At 43.4% G+C, this 20703-nt stretch overlaps 1 protein-coding gene across 1 annotated transcript; it reads left to right on the forward strand.

Moving 5' to 3' along the window:
- The first annotated feature begins 274 nt into the window (after positions 1-274).
- LOC147098185 (putative G protein-coupled receptor 139) lies at positions 275-15006 on the forward strand. Its single transcript, XM_085969994.1, has 2 exons — positions 275-385; positions 13873-15006. The coding sequence occupies exons 1-2, from the start codon at positions 316-318 to the stop codon at positions 14772-14774; spliced, it is 972 nt and encodes a 323-aa protein (XP_085826120.1). The 5' UTR covers positions 275-315; the 3' UTR covers positions 14775-15006.
- Positions 15007-20703: the final 5697 nt, after the last annotated feature.

The following is a 20703-nucleotide window of genomic DNA, read 5'->3' on the forward strand; positions in this document are numbered from 1 at the left end:
ATGGTCATGACAATTACTGTAAGTGAAGCCGTTCATTCTTGTTGGATCAGTCGTGTATGAGAGGTCTGATTAAGATAATGCCCTGGACTTTGAGATGTTTCTGCTGTATCCACCACATTATTTACATCGGAGTCAAAGGAGCTGATGTAATGTGTTTGTTCAAGTGACTGTAAGTAATAGCAATGATCAGGGGTATAACCGTGTCAGTGGAGACTTATCCCCTGTATAAATCAGGGACCAATTTAATGGATCAGCTCAGAGTGCCCGCCGTAGCTGTGGGTTCCACTCCAACAGAAGCCACTGCTTCTCACAGAAATGAGTTATCCAATAAGCTTTCAGATAGAACGCATTTTCTATCCAGTTCTTTCAGCCGTTGGAGTTCCTGGTAAGGCGTTACCTTTACCGTCAATGGTGTAAATCGATATTAACTGTGCTGTCGCACTTAGTCATGTTTTACATTCTGCAGGTTTTACACTGCCACCTATTCTCTTTCAGCAGTTGTGCGATGGAATATCCCCTGTCTCTGCTCCTTCAGTCTTGTAATAGTTGATTACATCTGTGGAAATCTATGTTTTTCCAACTTTGGCACTTTTATTGCATTAATCTCTGTACTGAATGTATTGGACTCAGGTGTCTGCGTGAAGAGCAGGTATCAGACCACCAGGAACTGTCATTTGTTTCATGTCGGGGAGCTAACCTGTCCTTCAATATTTCGAACGAATGTGTTTTCATTGATTGATAATGATAGAGCTCACGGTCTCAATGTAAAAACAGGCAGTGCAATGTCCTCCCTCCCCAATAATATGGTTTAGTTTAACTGGTATTTCAATGTGTTTATTGGTTATTACACTTGTGCAATATTATTTCACCGTGTGTGTATCTGACGACGCTTCAGAGGTCTGTCGACTGAACTGACTTTGCTGCTGCCTCCTTCACATCTCCTTCTCTGCTTCAGTCTGGATGGATTCACTGACTGTCACTGGGCTTCATTGTAAAATGAAATGTTTTGCGGTTTTGATGTATCTGTTTGCACTCCTGTTGGAATCAGGAGCACTTATTATATTGAACTGGAGATTATAATTATCTGCGATGATTTTGGCGTTTTGTTAATTTAACAATCGCGCCATCTAACGCTGGAATTTATAATTACAGGAGAACGAATCTCAATTACATCCAACCCTGGCAATGTTATTCGATTATTCTCTGGCTTGAATGCATTGCTGAATGATGCTATGTCCTAACTTTTAAACATTCAGTCTTGTAGCAACTGCTTTATATCTTTATGATATTTGGTCAATAAATTCTTGCATTTGTACTGGATTATTCTCTCTACTGAAGGCATTGGCATCTGGTGTCTGGGCGAATAGCAGGCATCAGAACTGGTGAAGTGAACAGTACAGGTGAAGAGACTGGAGTGATCTGTAGAAACTTTAAACTATTCATAGAGGCTTCACATTGAACAAACTAACACTGAGAAAAGGTTCATTGAACACGGGGATGGTGAACAGGTGCAGGCGCAGGATGTTCGGATTAAATCAGATGAATAATAATTTATTGAGAAAAAGAGTGGGTGTGCGGAGAGATAAAGCAAAGACTGATAGAGAGGGCGACTGAAAAAGGGAAAATAGAGGGAGGAGGGAGATTAAATGTGTTAGAGAGAGATAGAGAGAGAGAGAAGAGAGAAAGAATGAAGGAGTGAGAGAGATAAAGAGGGAAGCGCCTGAGTGAATAATTCAATAAAATGAAGCGGTGAAACTTCCGGAACAATTAATGATTAAACATCTGACTGGGTGTTTTCAGATTGGTTGAGGTTTTATTGTTAATATCAATACCCGTGTGTTTATCCCCATCTGTTTAGGTATATTATACTGGCTTGTTAAGTAAAAGTATAGATAATTAATTTAAAGAATAAGGTCAGTCATTTAGAGATGGCATCGTATTTTACCGATAGATTATTTCTTCCTTAACCATCAACTCCTGACTCCCCCCCCGCTCCTACATGTCCTTTTCTTTGTCTCCCTTCCAATCTCAGTCACGGATTCGCGCTCCAGCTGCCTCTTCCATCTGATGCGAAGCGTCAAACACACCGCCGCGGCTCTCGACCTTTCCCGTTTAGTGCCAGCCGCTGTCGACTCTCTTACCCCTGAGCAACAAACGTTCCCGGCTTTAACTCCCTGTCCTTTCTGTCTGGAGCCTAACTCCGATTTTCAGCCGTTGGTTTGCTCTCTGTAAACCCCGCTCCGCGCCCACATTCGGCCCTTCCAGTGGCTCCGGCGCTCACTCTACTGACAGTTATGTAAAAAAAAATCTGCATGAAAGGTGCGGTGGCAGCGGGCATTGGCTGCGAGACAGAAAACAGGGAGTAGAGGTGAGCGGTTGTTTTTCAGTCTGTAGGGGGGTGCCAGATGTCGGTATTTGGACCACTGCTCCTTTCAATAGATATTCATGAACTGGCTTTGCTATAGGGGGCACGCTTTCACAGTCTGTAGATGATACAATATTTGGAAATGTATTAAACAGTGAGAAGGATAGTAACAGACCTCTGGCGGGTATGGACAGATTGGAGAAATGGGCAGATGTGTGGCAGGTGCAATTTAATGCAGAGAATTGTGAAGTGATGATTTGCAAGGAAACATGGCGGCAGGCAATATAAAATAAATGGCACAATTTTAAAAAGCTGCAGGAACAGAGAGACTTAGAGGTTCACATACACATATCTTTGAATGTGGCAGAACCAATTCTCATAGCTGCTAAAAAGCATATGAGATCCTCGGCTCCATGCATAGAGGCATAGAGAACAAAAGCAAGGAATTTATGATAAATATGCATAAAACACTTGTTAGGCCTCAGCTACAGTATTGTGTCCAATTCTTGGCCGCATAATTTACAAAGTGTGTCAAAGCATTAGAGATGGTGAAGGGGAGATTTACTGGAATAGTACCTGGAACGAAGAGGTCCAGTTAGCTGGAGAGAGTGGACAAGTTAGGATTACAAAATATTTACAGCACAGAAACAGCCCATTCGCCCCAAGAGATCCATGCCAGTGTTTAAGCTGCACACACGGCTACTCCCACCTTCATCATATAATTCCAACAACATATCGTTTTATTCCTTTATCCTGCAGATGTTTATCTAGCTTCCCGTTTATTGCATCTATACTCCTCCTAGTGGTAGCGAGTCCCACATTCTAACCACTTCTGTGTGAAGAAGTTTCCCCTGAATTCCCTATTCGAATTTTTTGTGACTACCCTATTAATACTTATTGCTTCTGGTTCTGGTCTCCCTCGCAAATATCTTCTCTAGGTTTATCGTATCTAACCATTTCTTAATCTTAAATACCTCTATCAGGTCATCCCCTCAGCCTTCTCCTGTCTAGAGAAAAGATTCTCATCCTGTTCAATCATTCCTGATTGATGTAACTTCTCAGGTCTGGTATAATTCTAGTAAATCTTTATTGCACCATCTCCAGTGCTTCTATATCCTTTTAATAATGTGGTGAGCAGAACGTTTGACAGTTCTCCAAGTGTGGCTTAAACAAGGTTATTCACAATGTTAACGTAACTTCTCTGATTTTCAATTCTATCCCGCTAGATTGAACTAAATTGCTTTGTTTACTTTGGTATGCCCTCAGTAACCTGTGTCGCTACATTTAGTGATTTCTGTAGGTGTATTGTCAGGCACTTCTGCTCTTCGACCCCATTTGGACACTTGTTTCCAGGAAATATGTGGCCTCGTTATTCGTCCTGCCAATTGTATCACCTCACTCTTCTCTATGTTTAATTATATAAGCCAAATACACGCCCATTTTCCAAGTTTATTAATGTCTTCCTGCATTGTGTCGCAGTCCTCATCTATAATAACGGCACTCCCAATTTGATGCCGTCTGCAAATTTAGAAATTGTGCTTCCGATTCTCGAGACCAAATCGTTTATGTAAATGATGAACAACAGTGGATTCAGCGCCGATCCTTTTGGAACACCACTTCCCACCTTTTGCCAGTCTGAGTACCGAGCTTTAACCTCTCCTCCACCCACGCTATCAGCTTTCTATTTAGTAGCCAGCTTGTTATCCATGAATCTACTATGTGGTAAATTTTCGAAGAAATTTTGAAAATCAAATATATTATGTTGACGACATTACCCTTAGCTAATCTTTCTGTTTCTTCTTCAAAGACTTCAATAAGGTAGGTGAAGTATGACTGTCCCTTTTGAAATATCTGCTGGCTATTTTTTTAATTTTCATTTTCTGGATGTTTTTCTATTGGATCTTTGAGTGATGATTCAATTATATTTCCCATCAACGATTTTAGGCAAATTGGTCTATACTTTACTGGTCTTGTTCTATCACTCTTTTTAAAATATAGGAATCATATTAGCTAGCCAGCAGTCCTCTGGCACTATTCGCTTTTCTAATTATTTTATATATATAGATATATATGTAACAGTGCCTCAGCTAGCTCTTCCATAACTGCTTTTGATATGCACGGATGCAATACTTCCGGACCAGGGTTTTTAACGACCCTAAGTTTGATTCGTTTATCAATTATCTCCCCACTTTCTACCTTAAAATTCTTTATATGTTCTAATTTTTCTAGTTTCAAGCCCAGAAGTTTAGTTTCCCTGGTAAATAATGTGGCAAATAAATTATTCAATATTTCTGCCAGTTCGATGTCATTTCCTGTGAGTTTATCGTTTGCATCCCGTAATGACCCTATCCCTCTCCTGATTTCTCTTTGTTATTTATGTCTGATGTAAGCCCCCAAAGTGTGGACTGAGTGATATACACAGTCAACAACACTGGCTTGTTATAAGAAAGACAGACCCAATAATTGAAGTAAAAACGGTTTATTCAGGCCTGGGGCGCTATGGCTCTTGCGTCCCAACACAAGGCTCCAACTCCACCGAATCTCTTGAGGTTCTCACAGTTATACAAAAATTAAGGCCCTGCCCTAAAGGCGGGGATAAGCTTATTAGCATATACAGAATTATAGTTAAATTGTAATTATAAAACCATGACATTCCATTCTTCCAGTCGCTTACAAATCTCACATTTCGTTATCAGTTGGTCCTGTTACTTTCTCATAACCCGGGCCTCAATTTTATTACTTTACGATCGTCCATTTGCTGTTGTCAGATGGCTTGGTCTTTCTAAGTATTTCTCTAAGATAGTAGATCTTTCCAAAGCGGGCACTCCGCAGACTTTCTGTCTCTCTCTCTTGAATTATTTCTACAGAGCAAAAACACTTTAGTTAGTTAAAAGAATAGAACCCTATTGAGCTTCACACTTAACAAACCCTTAAGTGCAAAGGTGTCAACTCGCGTGGCCGAACCCATATATCTCTCCCTCTTTCTAAGGGGTTGTTTTGACAGTTTTAATCTCTCCGCAGTTAACCCATAGTCCTGTTTAAACCTTATCTGGGTTTATACAATTTTTACAGACTTCTATTGTTCAACTCAGAGCACAAATTAACCTATTCCCTCCATTTTGTATATTGGTGTTACAGATGAATCCTGGTTTGTTTTACCTTATTAAATCCAATTTTTAATATCTTACTTCAGTCCCCCCTTTTGACCTTTGGACAATTGCTCCAAACAGGTCAACATGTATTTCCACTTCCTGGTGTCTGCCAGAGCGTGCACTCCCTGGCCTTCTACCAGTTTAGGTTATACATGTATATATATATATCTTATCAATTTGGAGGCCGACTTCCCCCCCCTTGTGGTATGGTGGTCTTTCCTTTATGGTGGTCTTTCCTTTAGGGTGGGCTTTCCTTTATGCACTCCGTCCGGTGTAACCATTCCTGGGGCCCCTTAGACCCTACACTAATGGTTGAGGCTTTCCTGCTCAAGCCTGTCCCTCATTCCCACGTGGGGTGTGTGACGTGCCAATTCGAGACTGTCATCACACACCAGTCCTCATTCACCACCCTCCTTCTGCCACCCTCCTTCTGCCACCTCCATCTTACGGTTGGCCGGCCCGGTCTTTAATTACCATGCCCAATTAATCCCACATAATTTCAGTCGCTTCCCATCGCGTCTTACACCATTTGCCTTGGAGAGGCAGGGGAGTTGTCCATTCTTAACATCGCTACCTGCCCCTCCTCAGGCTCTACTTCTTTCACCGCACCAATTTCGGCCTTACTCATTCTGGCACAAAGGCACTGGAGAAATAAAAATACACAATATATCAGAATAACAATCAAGAGGAATATCATTATGCCTTGTACCACCGAGGCGCCCAAAGTCCCCGACCATCCTGATCCCCAATTGTCAAAATATGAGGAAGTGGGTGAGTTTCCTCTAATGTTGCACTAATATCTTTTTGTTGTTTCTTTAAGCCTTCTTCTATTTTATGATAGTACTTAAAATTTCCTTCGTTTCCTGCCGTAACTTCTGCCAAGCTTCCTCTAACTTAGGAATTGCCTTTGGCTCTGGTATGACATAAGTTTCAACCCTTTTTAGTAAGTCCCATATTATCAAATGACCAGGTTTTCCTATCTGTGTAGGTATCTTTAGACCAAAACAACAGTTTGGTTGGGGAATGGTATAAGCCATATCTTGATATTCATATTTCTGTTCAATTGTGGTGACACAACAGGTCCCATTGTTCCTTGATGCTACCCAGGTCCGGTGTATCCCCTTGGGTGAACCTCGAGGGTGCAATTGGTAATTTTCGTAAATCCGTACTCAGATGTGTCTCCCTCGGTGGGGGGGTGTGTGCACACCCATGTCCTTCCCTTGTGGTGGCACCCGTCCACTACCACCCCCCTTTAGGTTTCATTCTTCTGTTTATTATCTTCATCCCTTTCCCAAAGCACCTTGGTAGGGACATCATGATATTTAACCCACTTTCCCTTTGTACTTCTCCTATATTAATCACGTCGTATCGGAGTTGTCCCCCTTCTGGGAATTGTGGGATGGCCAGTACAAAGCCAATCATCTTAGTCCATGGGGTCAGACAATCGCCTGCCCGGTATACTTGTCCCATTTTACATTCCTTACATAGGCTTTTATTTGTGTCAATCCAAGGTTCCAGATCCTTATTAGTAATCCAATCAGGGATCTGTTCATTATTTATTTGCCTCATGTTATGCTGAGCATTCAACAATAGCCATGAGCCCTACGTGGCACATATTAGTTCCTTATCGGTTTGGCGAGAAGCATTATTAAGTCTATCAATAATTGTATTGATTGTTTCTGCATGGGGGGCTACTATCTCTTCCACCCCCGACAATTGCATTATTGTTTGGTTTCCCTGCCAATGTCAATTGCTGGCTATTTCCAGTAGCTTGTTTTAGTAACTTCTCTATTTTTGCTTGTAATTCTTCTACTCCTTCGTTTACTCCTTCTATGTCCAAGCTATTAACTGTTGCTAACCCGGCCGCATACCCTGCTCCGGTCGTTTCCAATACTCCCCGTTTCTTACATCTTTGTAAGATAGATTTTTCCCTCCTGTGGATCCTCTAATTGTTTTACCCACAGGGAGTTCCAGGTTTGTTTTGTATCTCAAAAGTACTCATATTAATGGCAAGCTTAGTAACTCTATGTGCTACACTAGAATACACCTCATCCTGTGTTCTCCTTATTACTAATCCCCCTCGATAATGGCAATACTTATATTTATCCCTAGAATCAAGGCGAGGTCGCTCCATCTCATTCCGGACGTCCAATGTTCCTGTAATTACAAAAAGGGGGCTGGTCGTCACCAGCCAGTTAGAATTATTCTGCTCTTATCCATTTTATCAGTTCAAAATGCTGTACATCTGGTTCATTTCTTGTTCTGTGGCTCTGTCCCCAGACATACCTGAAGATGCAAACTATGGCATATAATATCATCATCATACACAGCCTATTATCATCATACACAGCCCTATCATTGATATATGTAGTAACTCCCCTTCCTATTCTTTATATCTTCTAGTATACTCCTCACTCTGTCAAAAAGGGCACCATCTCTGGTTTACTCATTGTCTTTCTTATATATTTTTAACTGGGTCCAGTGTTTCCACCTTCCTTTACCCGTTCCAGACCCATCTACATGAGCACATGTGTCATTATTCATTAATACTTCATAAGGTCCTGACCATCTGGGTGCTAGCCCTGGTTTGGCTGGTATTATTTCTGCTATCACTTTGCTATCTATTGCTAAGACCTCCTTCTGGTCGTCCCGTGTATCCTGTTCTCGATCCCGTATAATCTGTTGGTCTTTGGCCTCATGTCTCTAACTATCTGTCCAGATTTATCTTTGGGTAACAGGACAGCCTCCCCAGCAGTCTCCCGGCCGTTTGAGACGGTGCTGCAATTAGTTTATAAGATAACTTCCATTTATCAAATCCTAATTTTCCTTCTATCACTGTGGGGAAATATTAACTCAACATTAAGAAATTTACATTTAATAATGTCCAATATCTTTAAATTCTATTCAGTAATACTGAAGTTGTTACTTGGTGAACTCAAACAGCTGTCAGTGGAAAGGGTTAACTCCTTCGCAGGCTTTTGAAGGTGGAGCTAAACATTATTGCGTCACTTCACGCAACCCAAAAAACATCCCTGACTGAAAGACAGTTGTGGTTTCACACTTTGATTCAACATGAACATTTGGGCTTCATTGGTCAGATTCCCTCTCTCAGTTGATCGTTTAGCTGCCCATCCTCTTGTGTGCTTTAATTTATTATTACAGACTCTTTGGGTAGGAGAGAGGTTCCTACTAATTCTTTGATTATATTCTTGTCTCTTACGGGTCTTCTCCTGGTGTCATATATCCCTGCCTACTCCCGCTATCATGTAATCAGACACCACCCCAAAGGCATTCCGACTATCTATATAGGTTTACACATTTTCCTTTGGCTACCCCCCTTTGATCAAATCCTGTATAGGCTGGGCCATTTCTACTTTGTTTCCCGGGCCTGCCTGTTTGTTTGACTTATAATCTGGGGGCCAGTACACTTCATTCGCTTTAGGGTCGACTAAAGCTCCTACTTCTCGTAGTATATCTATCCCTAGGATTGTTCCTTCGGTGTTCTCGCATACCCACAACTGTGTAGGTATTATTATTATAGCCAATTTCTAGTAAGACTGTTTCGCTCTTATAAGCCCTGATTCTTCGTCCACCGATTCCTGCTATACTAACTGAAAGTTTCGTTCGGGGCAAGGGTAAGTCTGTCAATGAGATTGTGGCTCCTGTGCCTATTAACATTTTGCACTGTCGGCCCCCTACCAATGCATCAACAAACATCCTCGGATCCCCCTCCCCTCTCTGGCGCGGTCCCTTCCTGCTGCCATCCCTAGAAGCTTGCGAGCAATCAAAGCACGCAGCCAGTCCTAATGCCCCTCCCATCTGTTTTTGGGCATTTGTCTCTTCCCTTGTGTCACTATGTATCCTAGGTAGACTACTTCATCCTTCCCTACCTATACCTTTCTAAGGTTTAACTCTAGTCCCGCCTTCTATAAGGCTTCCAGTACCATAGTCAATTAAATATTGTAGAGGGACCTGCCACTATCGGATATTCTTGCGGAGTTGAGTTATCTTATTCAATTTGGACTACACCAATTTACATCAACCAGAATTTCACTGTGGCCACAATGAAAGTCTGGTTTTAATAGGTTAATTTACCTCATAACTCCAAGGTTAGATCTTAGACTGAAACTTAATCTTTCATTAAACAAACTTTTTGTTGCTCTGCTCAGTTTTTACACTTCAGCTTAACTTAAATTGTAATAGGTTTTTTTCATTCTGAGGGCACAATCTTATGTGCACATTCTTAAACTTCCAAAATCCCCGACAAGACAAAGGGGTTAAATGCTTTTACTTTAACACAGAGAAGTGGGTGGAGCTACAACACACAGCAGACATTTCTTTTTCTTAACGGACAGATTTTCAGACAAAGGAATATTGAATCCTCTTAAACATTCCTAATCAGGAAAACATCCACACTCACACATTTTTATACAAATTGTAATTTCAGCATATGTCTAAGGTTCCTTTCACTCAGCAAATCTCGTGTTTTACTTGTCTTGGTACGGATGCTAATAACTTCCATGTTGGTAAAGCTTTAAGTTTATCTTTTCCTTCCTTTTTAAATCTGACTCAACATCTTTCCCTAGTTTCCAAATCCCTCTTTGTTTTTTGTTTTTTTGCTGGGGTTTCATATTGGTTCGCCTGCAAATTAGATCTTTTTCCTTCTTTATCTCTCCCTTCTGTTTCAATTCCTTACATTATCTGTTGCCTCTTTATCTTTAGCTCCTCCCCACCAAGCCTTTGGCTCTCTGCACTGTTTCTTTTTATTTTCCAGGAGTCGGGTTATAGAATCCAGGTCCCTTGAGGATTCTTCTTCCACCCTCTTAGTCATAACTAACTGCTATGTTTCACGCATAATTCACGATGTTGAGGAATTAGGTTTGTACGCTACGTTGTTCGCCCCATAGCATCACCTTCATTAGTTTCTTGCTTTCTATTAGTCACTTCGTTTCGTTAGACACACACCAACCCTTTAGTCCCGAGGTTTTGGTACTGTGGGGTCTGTAGCTCCCGGCATCCTACTTGATCCTGGCCGTCACGTGGGACTACTGTCCTCTTAATTCAGGCTCAGGCTAGGTGCTGGGGACAGACCTCACCCTTGTCCGTTCTCACCTCCTTATGACCGCAGGGTTTTATCTCATTCACTCACCACGGTGCACCCATTCATTCAATTGTTGAGATTTCGCCGTCTCACGGATAAAGAGGATTTCCCGCCTCCCCGGGGTAGGGGTCTTTCTGCCCCTGTCGGTTCGCCTACCTACGGCTAAATGAGGACTTCTCTGCCTCCCGGGGTTTTTCCGCCCCTGTCGGTTCGCCTACCTACGGCTAAATGAGGACTTCTCTGCCTCCCGGGGTTTTTCCGCCCCGTCGGTTCGCCTACCTACGGCTAAATGAGGACTTCTCTGCCTCCCGGGGTTTTCCGCCCCTGTCGGTTTGCCGCTATACGGCTTAGGGAACACCTTATCCCTATCTTTTTAACCGCCTTCAATTAAGGGTGTCTTTCTTTTTATAGTTCTTTTATACGTCGATTCTGACTCACCGTCTCGCCAGCGATTAACCCCTAATTTTACAGGTGGTAATTAAAACATACTCACCCGTCTTAGGTTAACGCTGTCCGAGAGTCTGGTTCAGAACGCATATCCCATCCTCGTCGCCAATTGATGTAAGCCCCCAAAGTGTGGACTGAGTGATATACACAGTCGACAACACTGGCTTGTTGTAAGAAAGACAGACCCAATAATTGAAGTAACAACGGTTTATTCAGGCCTGGGGCGCTATGGCTCTTGCGTCCCAACACAAGGCTCCAACTCCACCGAATCTCTTGAGGTTCTCACAGTTATACAAAAATTAAGGCCCTGCCCTAAAGGCGGGGATAAGCTTATTAACATATACAGAATTATAGTTAAATTGTAATTATAAAACCATGACATTCCATTCTTCCAGTCGCTTACAAATCTCACATTTCGTTATCAGTTGGTCCTGTTACTTTCTCATAACCCGGGCCTCAATTTTATTACTTTACGATCGTCCATTTGCTGTTGTCAGATGGCTTGGTCTTTCTAAGTATTTCTCTAAGATAGTAGATCTTTCCAAAGCGGGCACTCCGCAGACTTTCTGTCTCTCTCTCTTGAATTATTTCTACAGAGCAAAAACACTTTAGTTAGTTAAAAGAATAGAACCCTATTGAGCTTCACACTTAACAAACCCTTAAGTGCAAAGGTGTCGACTCGCGTGGCCGAACCCATATATCTCTCCCTCTTTCTAAGGGGTTGTTTTGACAGTTTTAATCTCTCCGCAGTTAACCCATAGTCCTGTTTAAACCTTATCTGGGTTTATACAATTTTTACAGACTTCTATTGTTCAACTCAGAGCACAAATTAACCTATTCCCTCCATTTTGTATATTGGTGTTACAGATTAATCCTGGTTTGTTTTACCTTATTAAATCCAATTTTTAATATCTTACTTCAATGTCCCTGTAGAAAACTTTACTATTTCCTTTTATCTTACTTGTTAATTTAGTTTCTTATTATATCTTTGCATTCCTAATTGTTTTTTTGTTTTTTTTCTAATCTTTTCATATCCTTGTTCTCCTCAGAGCAGCGAAGGCTAGAGGGAGATTTAATAAAGGTGTTGTAAATTACAAGTGGTTTTCATAGAGTCATAGAATCATATGGCACAGAAGGAGGCCATTTGGCCCATCGAGTCCGTGCCAGCTCTCTGTAGAGCAATACAGTCAGTCGCATTTCCCCGCTCTATCCCCGTAGCCCTGCAAGCTTATTTCACTCAAGTATCTATCCAGTCTCCCCTTGAAAACATTGAGTTTCTCCGCTTCCACCACTTCCGTCGGCAGGGAATTCCAGGCCATCACCACTCGCTGCGTAAAAATGTTTTTCCTCAAATCGCCGTTGTATCCCCTGTAACTCTTGCCCAAAGCTTTAAATCTGTGCCCCCTACTCCTTGTACCATCAACTGGTGGCAACGTCCTTTCTCCGTCTAACCTATCAAAACCCGTCACAATCTTATACACCTCTCTCAAATCGCCCGTCAAACTCCTTTGCTCTAATGAAAACAAATCCAGCTTTTCCAACCTGACATTGAAGCTAAGATCCCCCATCCGTGGAAACATTCATGTAAATCTCCTCTTCAACGTCTCAAGGGCCTTCATATCCTTCCTAAAGTGTGGTGCCCAGAACTGGACACAATGCTCTAGCTGTGGCCTAACCAGCGCGTTTTAAAGTTTCAGCATAACTTCTCCACATTTTACTCAATAACTCTATTTATAAAGCCCCAGATCCTCATATGCTTTAAACCACTCTCTCAATATGTCCTGCTAGCATTACGGAGATATGCACACCCCAATTTGATGTCCTCAGCAAATGTAGAAATTCGACTCTGTATTCCATTATCCAGGTCAGTTATATATATACATCAAAAAAGGAGTGACGCCAGCACTGACCCTTGTGGACCACCACTGTCTACCATCCTCCAGTCTGAAAAACAATTACCACAATTCGCTGTTTTCTATCCTTAAGCCAATTCCTTATCCAAGATAGCGCTGACCCACCTATTCCATGGGCCTCAATCTTGTTAACCAGCCTTATATTTTGTATTTTGTCTAAAGCCGTCCAAAATCAATGTAGACAACATCCATCGCATTCCCTTCTTTAATCCTCCAATGTTACTTCATCACAAAATTCAGTTAGATTAGTCAAACACAAACTGCCTTTTTACTAATCCATGTTGGCTGTGATTAATTAGCTTAAACCTCTCCAAGTGCGTGTTACTTTTATTCCTTGGTTATGGTTTCTAAAACATTACCCAGCACTGATGTTAAACTGCGCGGCTTGTAGTTACTTGAATTGACCTTACACCCTTTCTTGATAGAGATTGAGAGACTAAATGGGGAGAAACCGTTTCCACTGGAAAGAGGGTCTGTAAGCAAAGAATGAAAAATAAAATTATTGGCAACAATTCAAGCGGAGAGCTGAGAGGAATTTTTTTTACTCAGGGAGTTGTTATGATCTGGAATGCACTGCCTGAAAGGGTGCTGGAAGCAGATTCAATAGTAACATTCAAAAGGAAATGGCATCTCGACTTTAAAAGGAAAAGAAACTTGGATGATTGTGGGTAAAGCGCACTGTATTGGGACTAACTGGGTTGCCATTTCAGAGACCCGCATGGCCAAAATGAAGCGATTGACCCCCTATTGTGCTCTTTGATTCTGTAAATAATCAGTTTCCACCGTTAGATGCAGCATCGAAGCCTGACATTTCAGCCTAGATCCTGACAAACTGTTGCTTTGGCCCCAGGTATGACCAGTAATTTCTCTGCTTCCTTTTTCTCTCTCTTACAGTTAACTTGGTGGCGATTGTGATCCTATCCCGAGGAAAGTGCGATCTCTCCAAATGTATTACTCACTACCTGGTGGGAATGGCAGTTGCCGATCTCCTGGTCGTCATCTCTGATCCCATTTTGGGCTGGATTGGTGCAGTTTATTTCCCAGATTCTTTCCTGCACATTACTCCCCTGTGTAGCCTTATTATATTCCTGAGGTTTGCCGCCACTGATGTTTCTGTCTGGTTCACAGTCGCTTTCACCTTTGATCGATTTGTGGCAATTTGTTGTCAGAAGATGAAAACAAAGTATTGCACCGAGAAAACTGCGGCTATGGCTATCGGAACAGTGAGTGTGCTGAGCTGTTTAAGGAGTGTACCGTGGTTTTTTGCATTCGAGCCTTTATATATAAACCAGAACATTCCCTGGCACTGTAACAATAAACCCAGCTTCCTTACTTCACCCGCATGGAGAGCATTTGAGTCTTCTCAAATCATTTTAACCCCTTGTGTCCCGTTCTTTCTGATATTAGTGCTGAATGCTCTGACGGTCAGACGTATTTTAGTGTCCAGTAGAGTCCGCAGGGGACTTCGGGGCAAAAGCAATGGAGAGAATCACAAGGACCAAGAGATGGAAAACCGAAGGAAATCCATCATTTTACTCTTCAGTATATCCGGCAGTTTTATATTGTTATGGATGCCTGGTGTGCTATTTTACATATATCGGCAAATTGCAAAACATTTTATTGTCTCAGGCGCTACCACTGTTTATATCACAATATCCACAACCAGAATGTTTCAGATGTTGAACTGCTGCACAAATACATGTATTTATGTCCTGACCCAGTCTAAATTCAGAGAGGAGCTGACGAACGCGGTGAAATACCCACTCACTCTAATTGTTAAATTAGTTATATCATAGAAAGTGCTGAAGAGTTTACAGCACTCGAAATGAATCCCATTTCATACTCCATTTCCTACAGTCCCACGGCGGAACATATCACAGAAATCACAGAAACCCCACAGTGCAGATAGAGGCCATTTCGGCCCATCGAGCCTGCACCGACACATATCCCACCCGATCCCCGTAACCCCTACACCAACACATATCCCACCCTATCCCCGTAACCCCACGTATTTAATCCCCCTAACACTAAGGGTCAATTTATCATAGCCAATCAACCGAACTCGCACATCTTTAATATATTTTATATTAATAGCACCGAACCCGAAAATTATCTTAAATCTCTTTCTGATATTATATTTTATTGATAATCTGACCTGTTAAAGCAGGGCTTGTTCTGCAGGCGACTGGTGAATTGTGGTGCGGTGTGACTAATCAGAATGGATGCACTCCATGTCAAAAATCAATTCAAATCAAATCAACTTTTATTGTCATTGTTAGTGCACAAGTGCAGTACAACGAAATGTAGGCTTGCGGCTCCCGAGAGTGTGCATTTGGATTAAGACATTTAAACATTCAACATACATTTGGCTTGTAGTATATTAACATAAATATAACCATAATAAAGTGCATTGGCAGATGTGCAGGATTTAGAGTTTATTTCTGGAGTTCAGTAGGATGACAGCCCTGGGAAAGAAGCTGTTCCTAAATCTGGTCGTACGGGTGCGAATGCATCTGTCGCATCTCCCAGATGGCAGGAGGGCGAACAGACTGTGGCTGCAGTGGGTAGGGTCTTTGATGATGGACCATGACCTCCGTAGACAGCGTTTCTGGTATATGTGCTCTATGGTCGGTAGCCGGGTGCCGGTAATGCATTGGGCAGTTTTGACTACCCGCTGCAGGGCTTTCCGGGCATAGTAGCTACAGCTGCCATGCCATACTGTGATGCAGTTTGTCAGGATGCACTCTATAGTGCAGCGGTAAAAGTTAGAGAGGATCAGGGGTGACAGATTACATCCCTTCAGCCTCCTTAGGAAATATAGGCGCTGCTGGGCCTTCTTCACCAGAGAGGAGGTGTTAAGGGACCAGGAGAGGTCTTCCGTGATGTGGACTCCGAGGAACTTAAAGCTGTCCACCCTTTCCACCACAGCCCCATTGATATGGATGGGGGTGTGACTTCCACCTTTGGACTTCCTGAAGTCCACAATGATTTCTTTTGTTTTCTTGGTGTTAAGGGCCAGGTTGTTATCGCCGCACCACTTCACGAGATGCTGGACCTCCTCCCTGTAGGCTGACTCGTCGTTGTTGGTGATCTGGCCTACTACCGTGGTGTCATCTGCAAACTTGATGATGGTGTTGGAACCATTAACAGCCACACAGTCGTGGGTGAAGAGGGAGTAGAGGAGGGGGCTCAGCACACATCCTTGTGGGGCCCCCGTGTTCAGGGTCGGGGGGGGGGAGGTGTGGTTACCTAATTTGACAGACTGGGGTCTGTTTGTTAGGAAGTCCAGGGTCCAGTTGCAGAGGGAAGTGTTCAGGCCAAGAGTTTGGAGTTTGGTGGCCAGCTTGTTGGGGACGATAGTGTTGAATGCTGAGCTGTAGTCTATGAACAGCATTCTGAAGTAGGTTTCTTACCATCTAGGTGATTCAGTGCCGAGTGTAGAGCAGTTGTGATTGCATCCTCCATTGATCTGTTTGCACGATCGGCAAACTGGTGTTGGTCAAGGGAGGCAGGTACACTGGCTTTGATGTGGGCTAAGACCAGTCTCTCGAAACACTTCATTATGATGGGTGTGAGTGCGACAGGTCGATAGTCGTTCAGGCACGTCACAGCCGTTTGTTTTGGCACAGGAATAATGGTAGCCGTCTTGAAGCATGTATCACAGAATCACAGAATCACAGAAACCTCACAGTGCAGATAGAGGCCATTTCGGCCCATCGAGCCTGCACCGACACATATCCCACCCGATCCCCGTAACCCCTACACCAACACATATCCCACCCTATCCCCGTAACCCCACGTATTTAATCCCCCTAACACTAAGGGTCAATTTCATCATAGCCAATCAACCTAACCTGCACATCTTTGGACTGTGGGAGGAAACCGGAGCACCCGGAGGAAACCCACGCAAACACGGGGAGAATGTGCAAACTCCACACAGACAGTCACCCGAGGCCGGATTTGAACCCGGGTCCCTGGCGCTGTGAGGCAACAGTGCTAACCACTATGCCACCGTGCTACTGCCTGGGCCAATGACAGATTGAAGATGGTGGTGAAGACATCAGCCAGCTGATCAGCACATTCCTTGAGTACCCGTCCAAGGATGCTATCCTGTCCAGCAGCCTTTCGTGTGTTTACTCCGGGTAGAACACCCCTTACATTGGAGGTCGACAGAGTGAGCACCTGGTCTTCCGGGGGTGGCAAGGCTTTGGTAGCCGGCTCCCTGTTGTCCCTGTCGAAGCGAGCATAGAAGTTGTTAAGCTCCTCCAGAAGGGAGGCATTGCTAACCGGGGGACTGGTGTTATTGCCCTTGTAGTCAGTGATGGACTGGATGCCTTGCCACATGCGCTGGGGGTCCGAGTTGTTGCGGAAGTGATCCTCTATCTGCAGTGTCTGCTTCCTTTTGGCAGTCCTGATACCCTTTTTTAGGTTGGTCGTAGCTGCACTGTAAGCCGCCGCGTCACCAGATTTAAATGCTGTGTCGCGTGCTTTCAACAATGAGCGGACCTCTCCGTTCATCCAGGGTTTCTGGTTGGGGTTTGTCCTGATATTTTTATGGGTTGTGATGACCTCGACGCAGCTGTTGATGTAGAATAACACTGTGGATGCGTATTCCTCGATGTCATTATGGGCAAACATGCCCCAATCAGTGCGTTCGAAGCAGTCCTGAAGCTCCGATACTGCCCCCTCTGGCCATACTTTCACTGCTCTCACTGATGTTCTCCCTCTTTTGATGAGCGGTTTGTATGCCGGGGCTAGAAACAGGGAGAGGTGGTCAGACTTCCCAAGGTGGGGGCAGGGAATGGCCTTAAAAGCGTCTACAATGCTCGTGTAGACTTGATCCAGTGTGTTCTCCCCTCTTGTGGGGCAGGAGGCATTCTTGTGGAATTTCGGTAGTACAGTTTTTAGGTTTATGTGATTGTAGTCCCCCGCGATGATAAAAGCTCCATCTGCGCAGTTTGTTGTTCGCTGATGGCCCTGTAGAGGTCCTTCAGTGCTAGTTTGGCATTAGCATGTGGTGGGATGTAGACCGCAGTGATGATAACAGCCGTGAATTCCCGAGGCAGGTAGACGGGTCTGCACCTTACCATGAGGAATTCCAAATCAGCCGAGCAGGATCTATCAATTATATCAGTGTTAGAGCACCAGGCATTGTTGGTGTAAATGCACAAACCGCCTCCCTTGCTCTTACCAGAGTCTGCAGTTCTGTCGGCGCGGAAGACCGTGCGTCCTTCTAGTTGGATGGTGGTGTCAGGGATGCCATTGTTCAGCCAGGTCTCTGTGAAGATCATATAATTGGAGAGACAGAATTCAAAATAGAGGGAGACAAAATGAGAGAGAGAGAAACACCGAGAGATAAACAGAGATAGACAGAGACACAGGAGAGAGCGAGAGAGAGAGAGAAGCAGAGCGAGCCAAGAGAGCGAGAGAGAGTGAAAAAACAGTGAGAAACAGAGACATTGTAAGACAGAGAGCTACAGAGCAAAGAGGGAAAATATATACACAGAGACATAGAAATAGGATGGGAAAGAGAATCAGAGAGAAAGGAAAATAACAAGGAGTGCAACATCGAAAGAGAAACACAGAAAGGGAGAAACACTGTGAAAGAGAGATAGCGAGACAACCCATGCGATACAGAAAGAACATAGAACATAGAGGGTCGTACACCGAGAGAAGCACAGAGAGAAATAGAGATCCACGGCGTCTGAAAAAATACAGCATGAAGAAAAGTAAAATCGAAACAGAGTGAGAGGCAGAGAGAGACAGAGACAGAGACAGGGAGAGACAGCCAGACAGACAGAGACAGATAGAGACAGTGAGAGAGAGGGACAGTGAGAGAGAGAGTGACATTGAGAGAGAAAGACAGACAAACAGAGAGAGATAGTGAGAGCCAGGGAGCGAGAGAGGCAGACGGAGAGAGGGGCAGAGAGTGACAGTGACAGACAGTGAGAGAGAGAGACAGAGAGAGGGAGAGAGAGTCGTAGTGAGACCGAGTGAGAGAGACAGAGAGAGAGAGAGGTTCAGAGAGAGAAAGGGAGAAAGAGAGAGACAGAGAGAGAGAGAGTGACAGAGATGGACAGAAAGTGTGAGACAGTGAGAGAGACAGAGGCAAAGAGAGTGAGAGAGAGAGAGATAGTGAGAGAGAGAGAGAGAGAGAGGCAGAGAGAGTCAATGAGATATATACATAGAGAGAGAGAGATCACTCATCTGGATAACAGGTCCCTCTAATACACCATACAGCTGTTCCTGGAGAGTAACAATAAGCAAGAGAGAGAGCGAGCCGAAAGAGTAGAGGGTGAGGCAAGGAAGTAAATTTGCTGGCACAGAGAGACAAAACGAGACAAAAGGATGCTGTCAGTAAGAGGGAGAGGGAGTCAAGTAGCACAGAGAAAGAAAAAAGTTAGGAAGAGATAAGTGAAAGAAAAGATGAGAAGGCAGAGATGGAGAAAGACAAAAGGAGAGAGAGTAAACGAATAGCAAAAAGGGAGAGAGCAAAAAGAGAAAGATACTACAAGGTAAAGAGACAACAATGTGAATAACGAATAAAACTATAAAGAAGGAGAGAGTGTGAGATATGGAACGATAAACAGCCAGAGACAGGGACGGTACTAAAGAAAGAAAAAAAATGGCTGAAAGAGAGTGATAGAAAGAAGGAAAGAAAGAAAGAGAGAATGAAAGAAAGAGAGAAAGAAAGAAACAGAGAAAGAAAGACCACAGATGGAGTGAAATACGGAAAGGGTTCCATTTTTAAGGTCAACAATATAAAGATTTGTTTTAAAGTGGCATTGATGCAGCCCCTTTAATATCTGCATATTTCAAAACACTTTAAACAATGAATTACAGCTGAAGTGTGGTGCCTATTATGGCGGCAAATGTGCTCATGAACTTAACTGCTTCGTGTTTCTGAACAGCATCATTAAATATGCCAGAAATGCCTCGTGATTACTTTCACTATCCCTCATTGCCTCTCGCCACTCTCTATCTCTGTAACCTCCTCCAGTCTTACAATTCTTCATTCTCGTGTTCAAATCCCTCCATGGCCTCACCTCTCACTATCTCTGTGACCTCCTCCAGTCTTACAATTCCCATTCTCATGTTCAAATCCCTCCATGGCCTCACCAGTGCCTATCTGTATAACATCCTCCAGCCCTGCAATCCACCGAGATTTCTGCGTTAATCCAACTCTGCCCCAATGCATATCCCACTCCCTTCATCCTGCTATTGGCGGCCGTGCGTTCACCAGTCTGGACGCCGGGTCTGGAATGCCATCGCTAATCCTCACTGCCCCTCTATTTCGCCATAAGATGTACACGAGGGAGATAGGAATAGAGGATATGCAGACAATGTTTGCTGAAATAAAATGGGGGACGATCGTTTTGAGCATAAACGTCACCACAGACGAGTTGGGACAAATAGCCAGTGTGTGTTCTGTTAAACCTGTGTAATTCCAGGTAATTAAATCCTACCTCTGTGACCAAGGTTTTGCTCACCTCTCTGAATGTCTCATTCTTTGACTCGGTGTCAATTCTTATTTCTAATTATTCTCCAGTGAAGTTTCTTATGACGTTTTACTACATTGAAAGCACTGCACAAACACAAGCTGTTGTCAGACAATACCAATTGGAAGATGGAAAGAAAATAGCTCCACCATTGTCCATGTTAGTGTGTGTTTCAGCTTCATGACGGGGGTTGACGGCCTCCGGTTTATTCACAGCTTCTTTCTCC

The sequence above is a fragment of the Somniosus microcephalus genome, chromosome 29, assembly GCF_052327205.1.
Source record: "Somniosus microcephalus isolate GS21.2 chromosome 29, FLI_Smic_1.0, whole genome shotgun sequence".
Taxonomy (NCBI): Eukaryota; Metazoa; Chordata; class Chondrichthyes; order Squaliformes; family Somniosidae; genus Somniosus; species Somniosus microcephalus.

Excerpts from the sequence above, each read along its gene's own strand:
- LOC147098185 (XM_085969994.1), top strand. The coding sequence starts at position 316 with ATGAGTTATCCAATAAGCTTTCAGATAGAACGCATTTTCTATCCAGTT. Across the intron at positions 386-13,872 it reads TTCAGCCGTTGGAGTTCCTG|TTAACTTGGTGGCGATTGTG; the intron begins GTAAGGCGTTAC and ends TCTCTCTTACAG.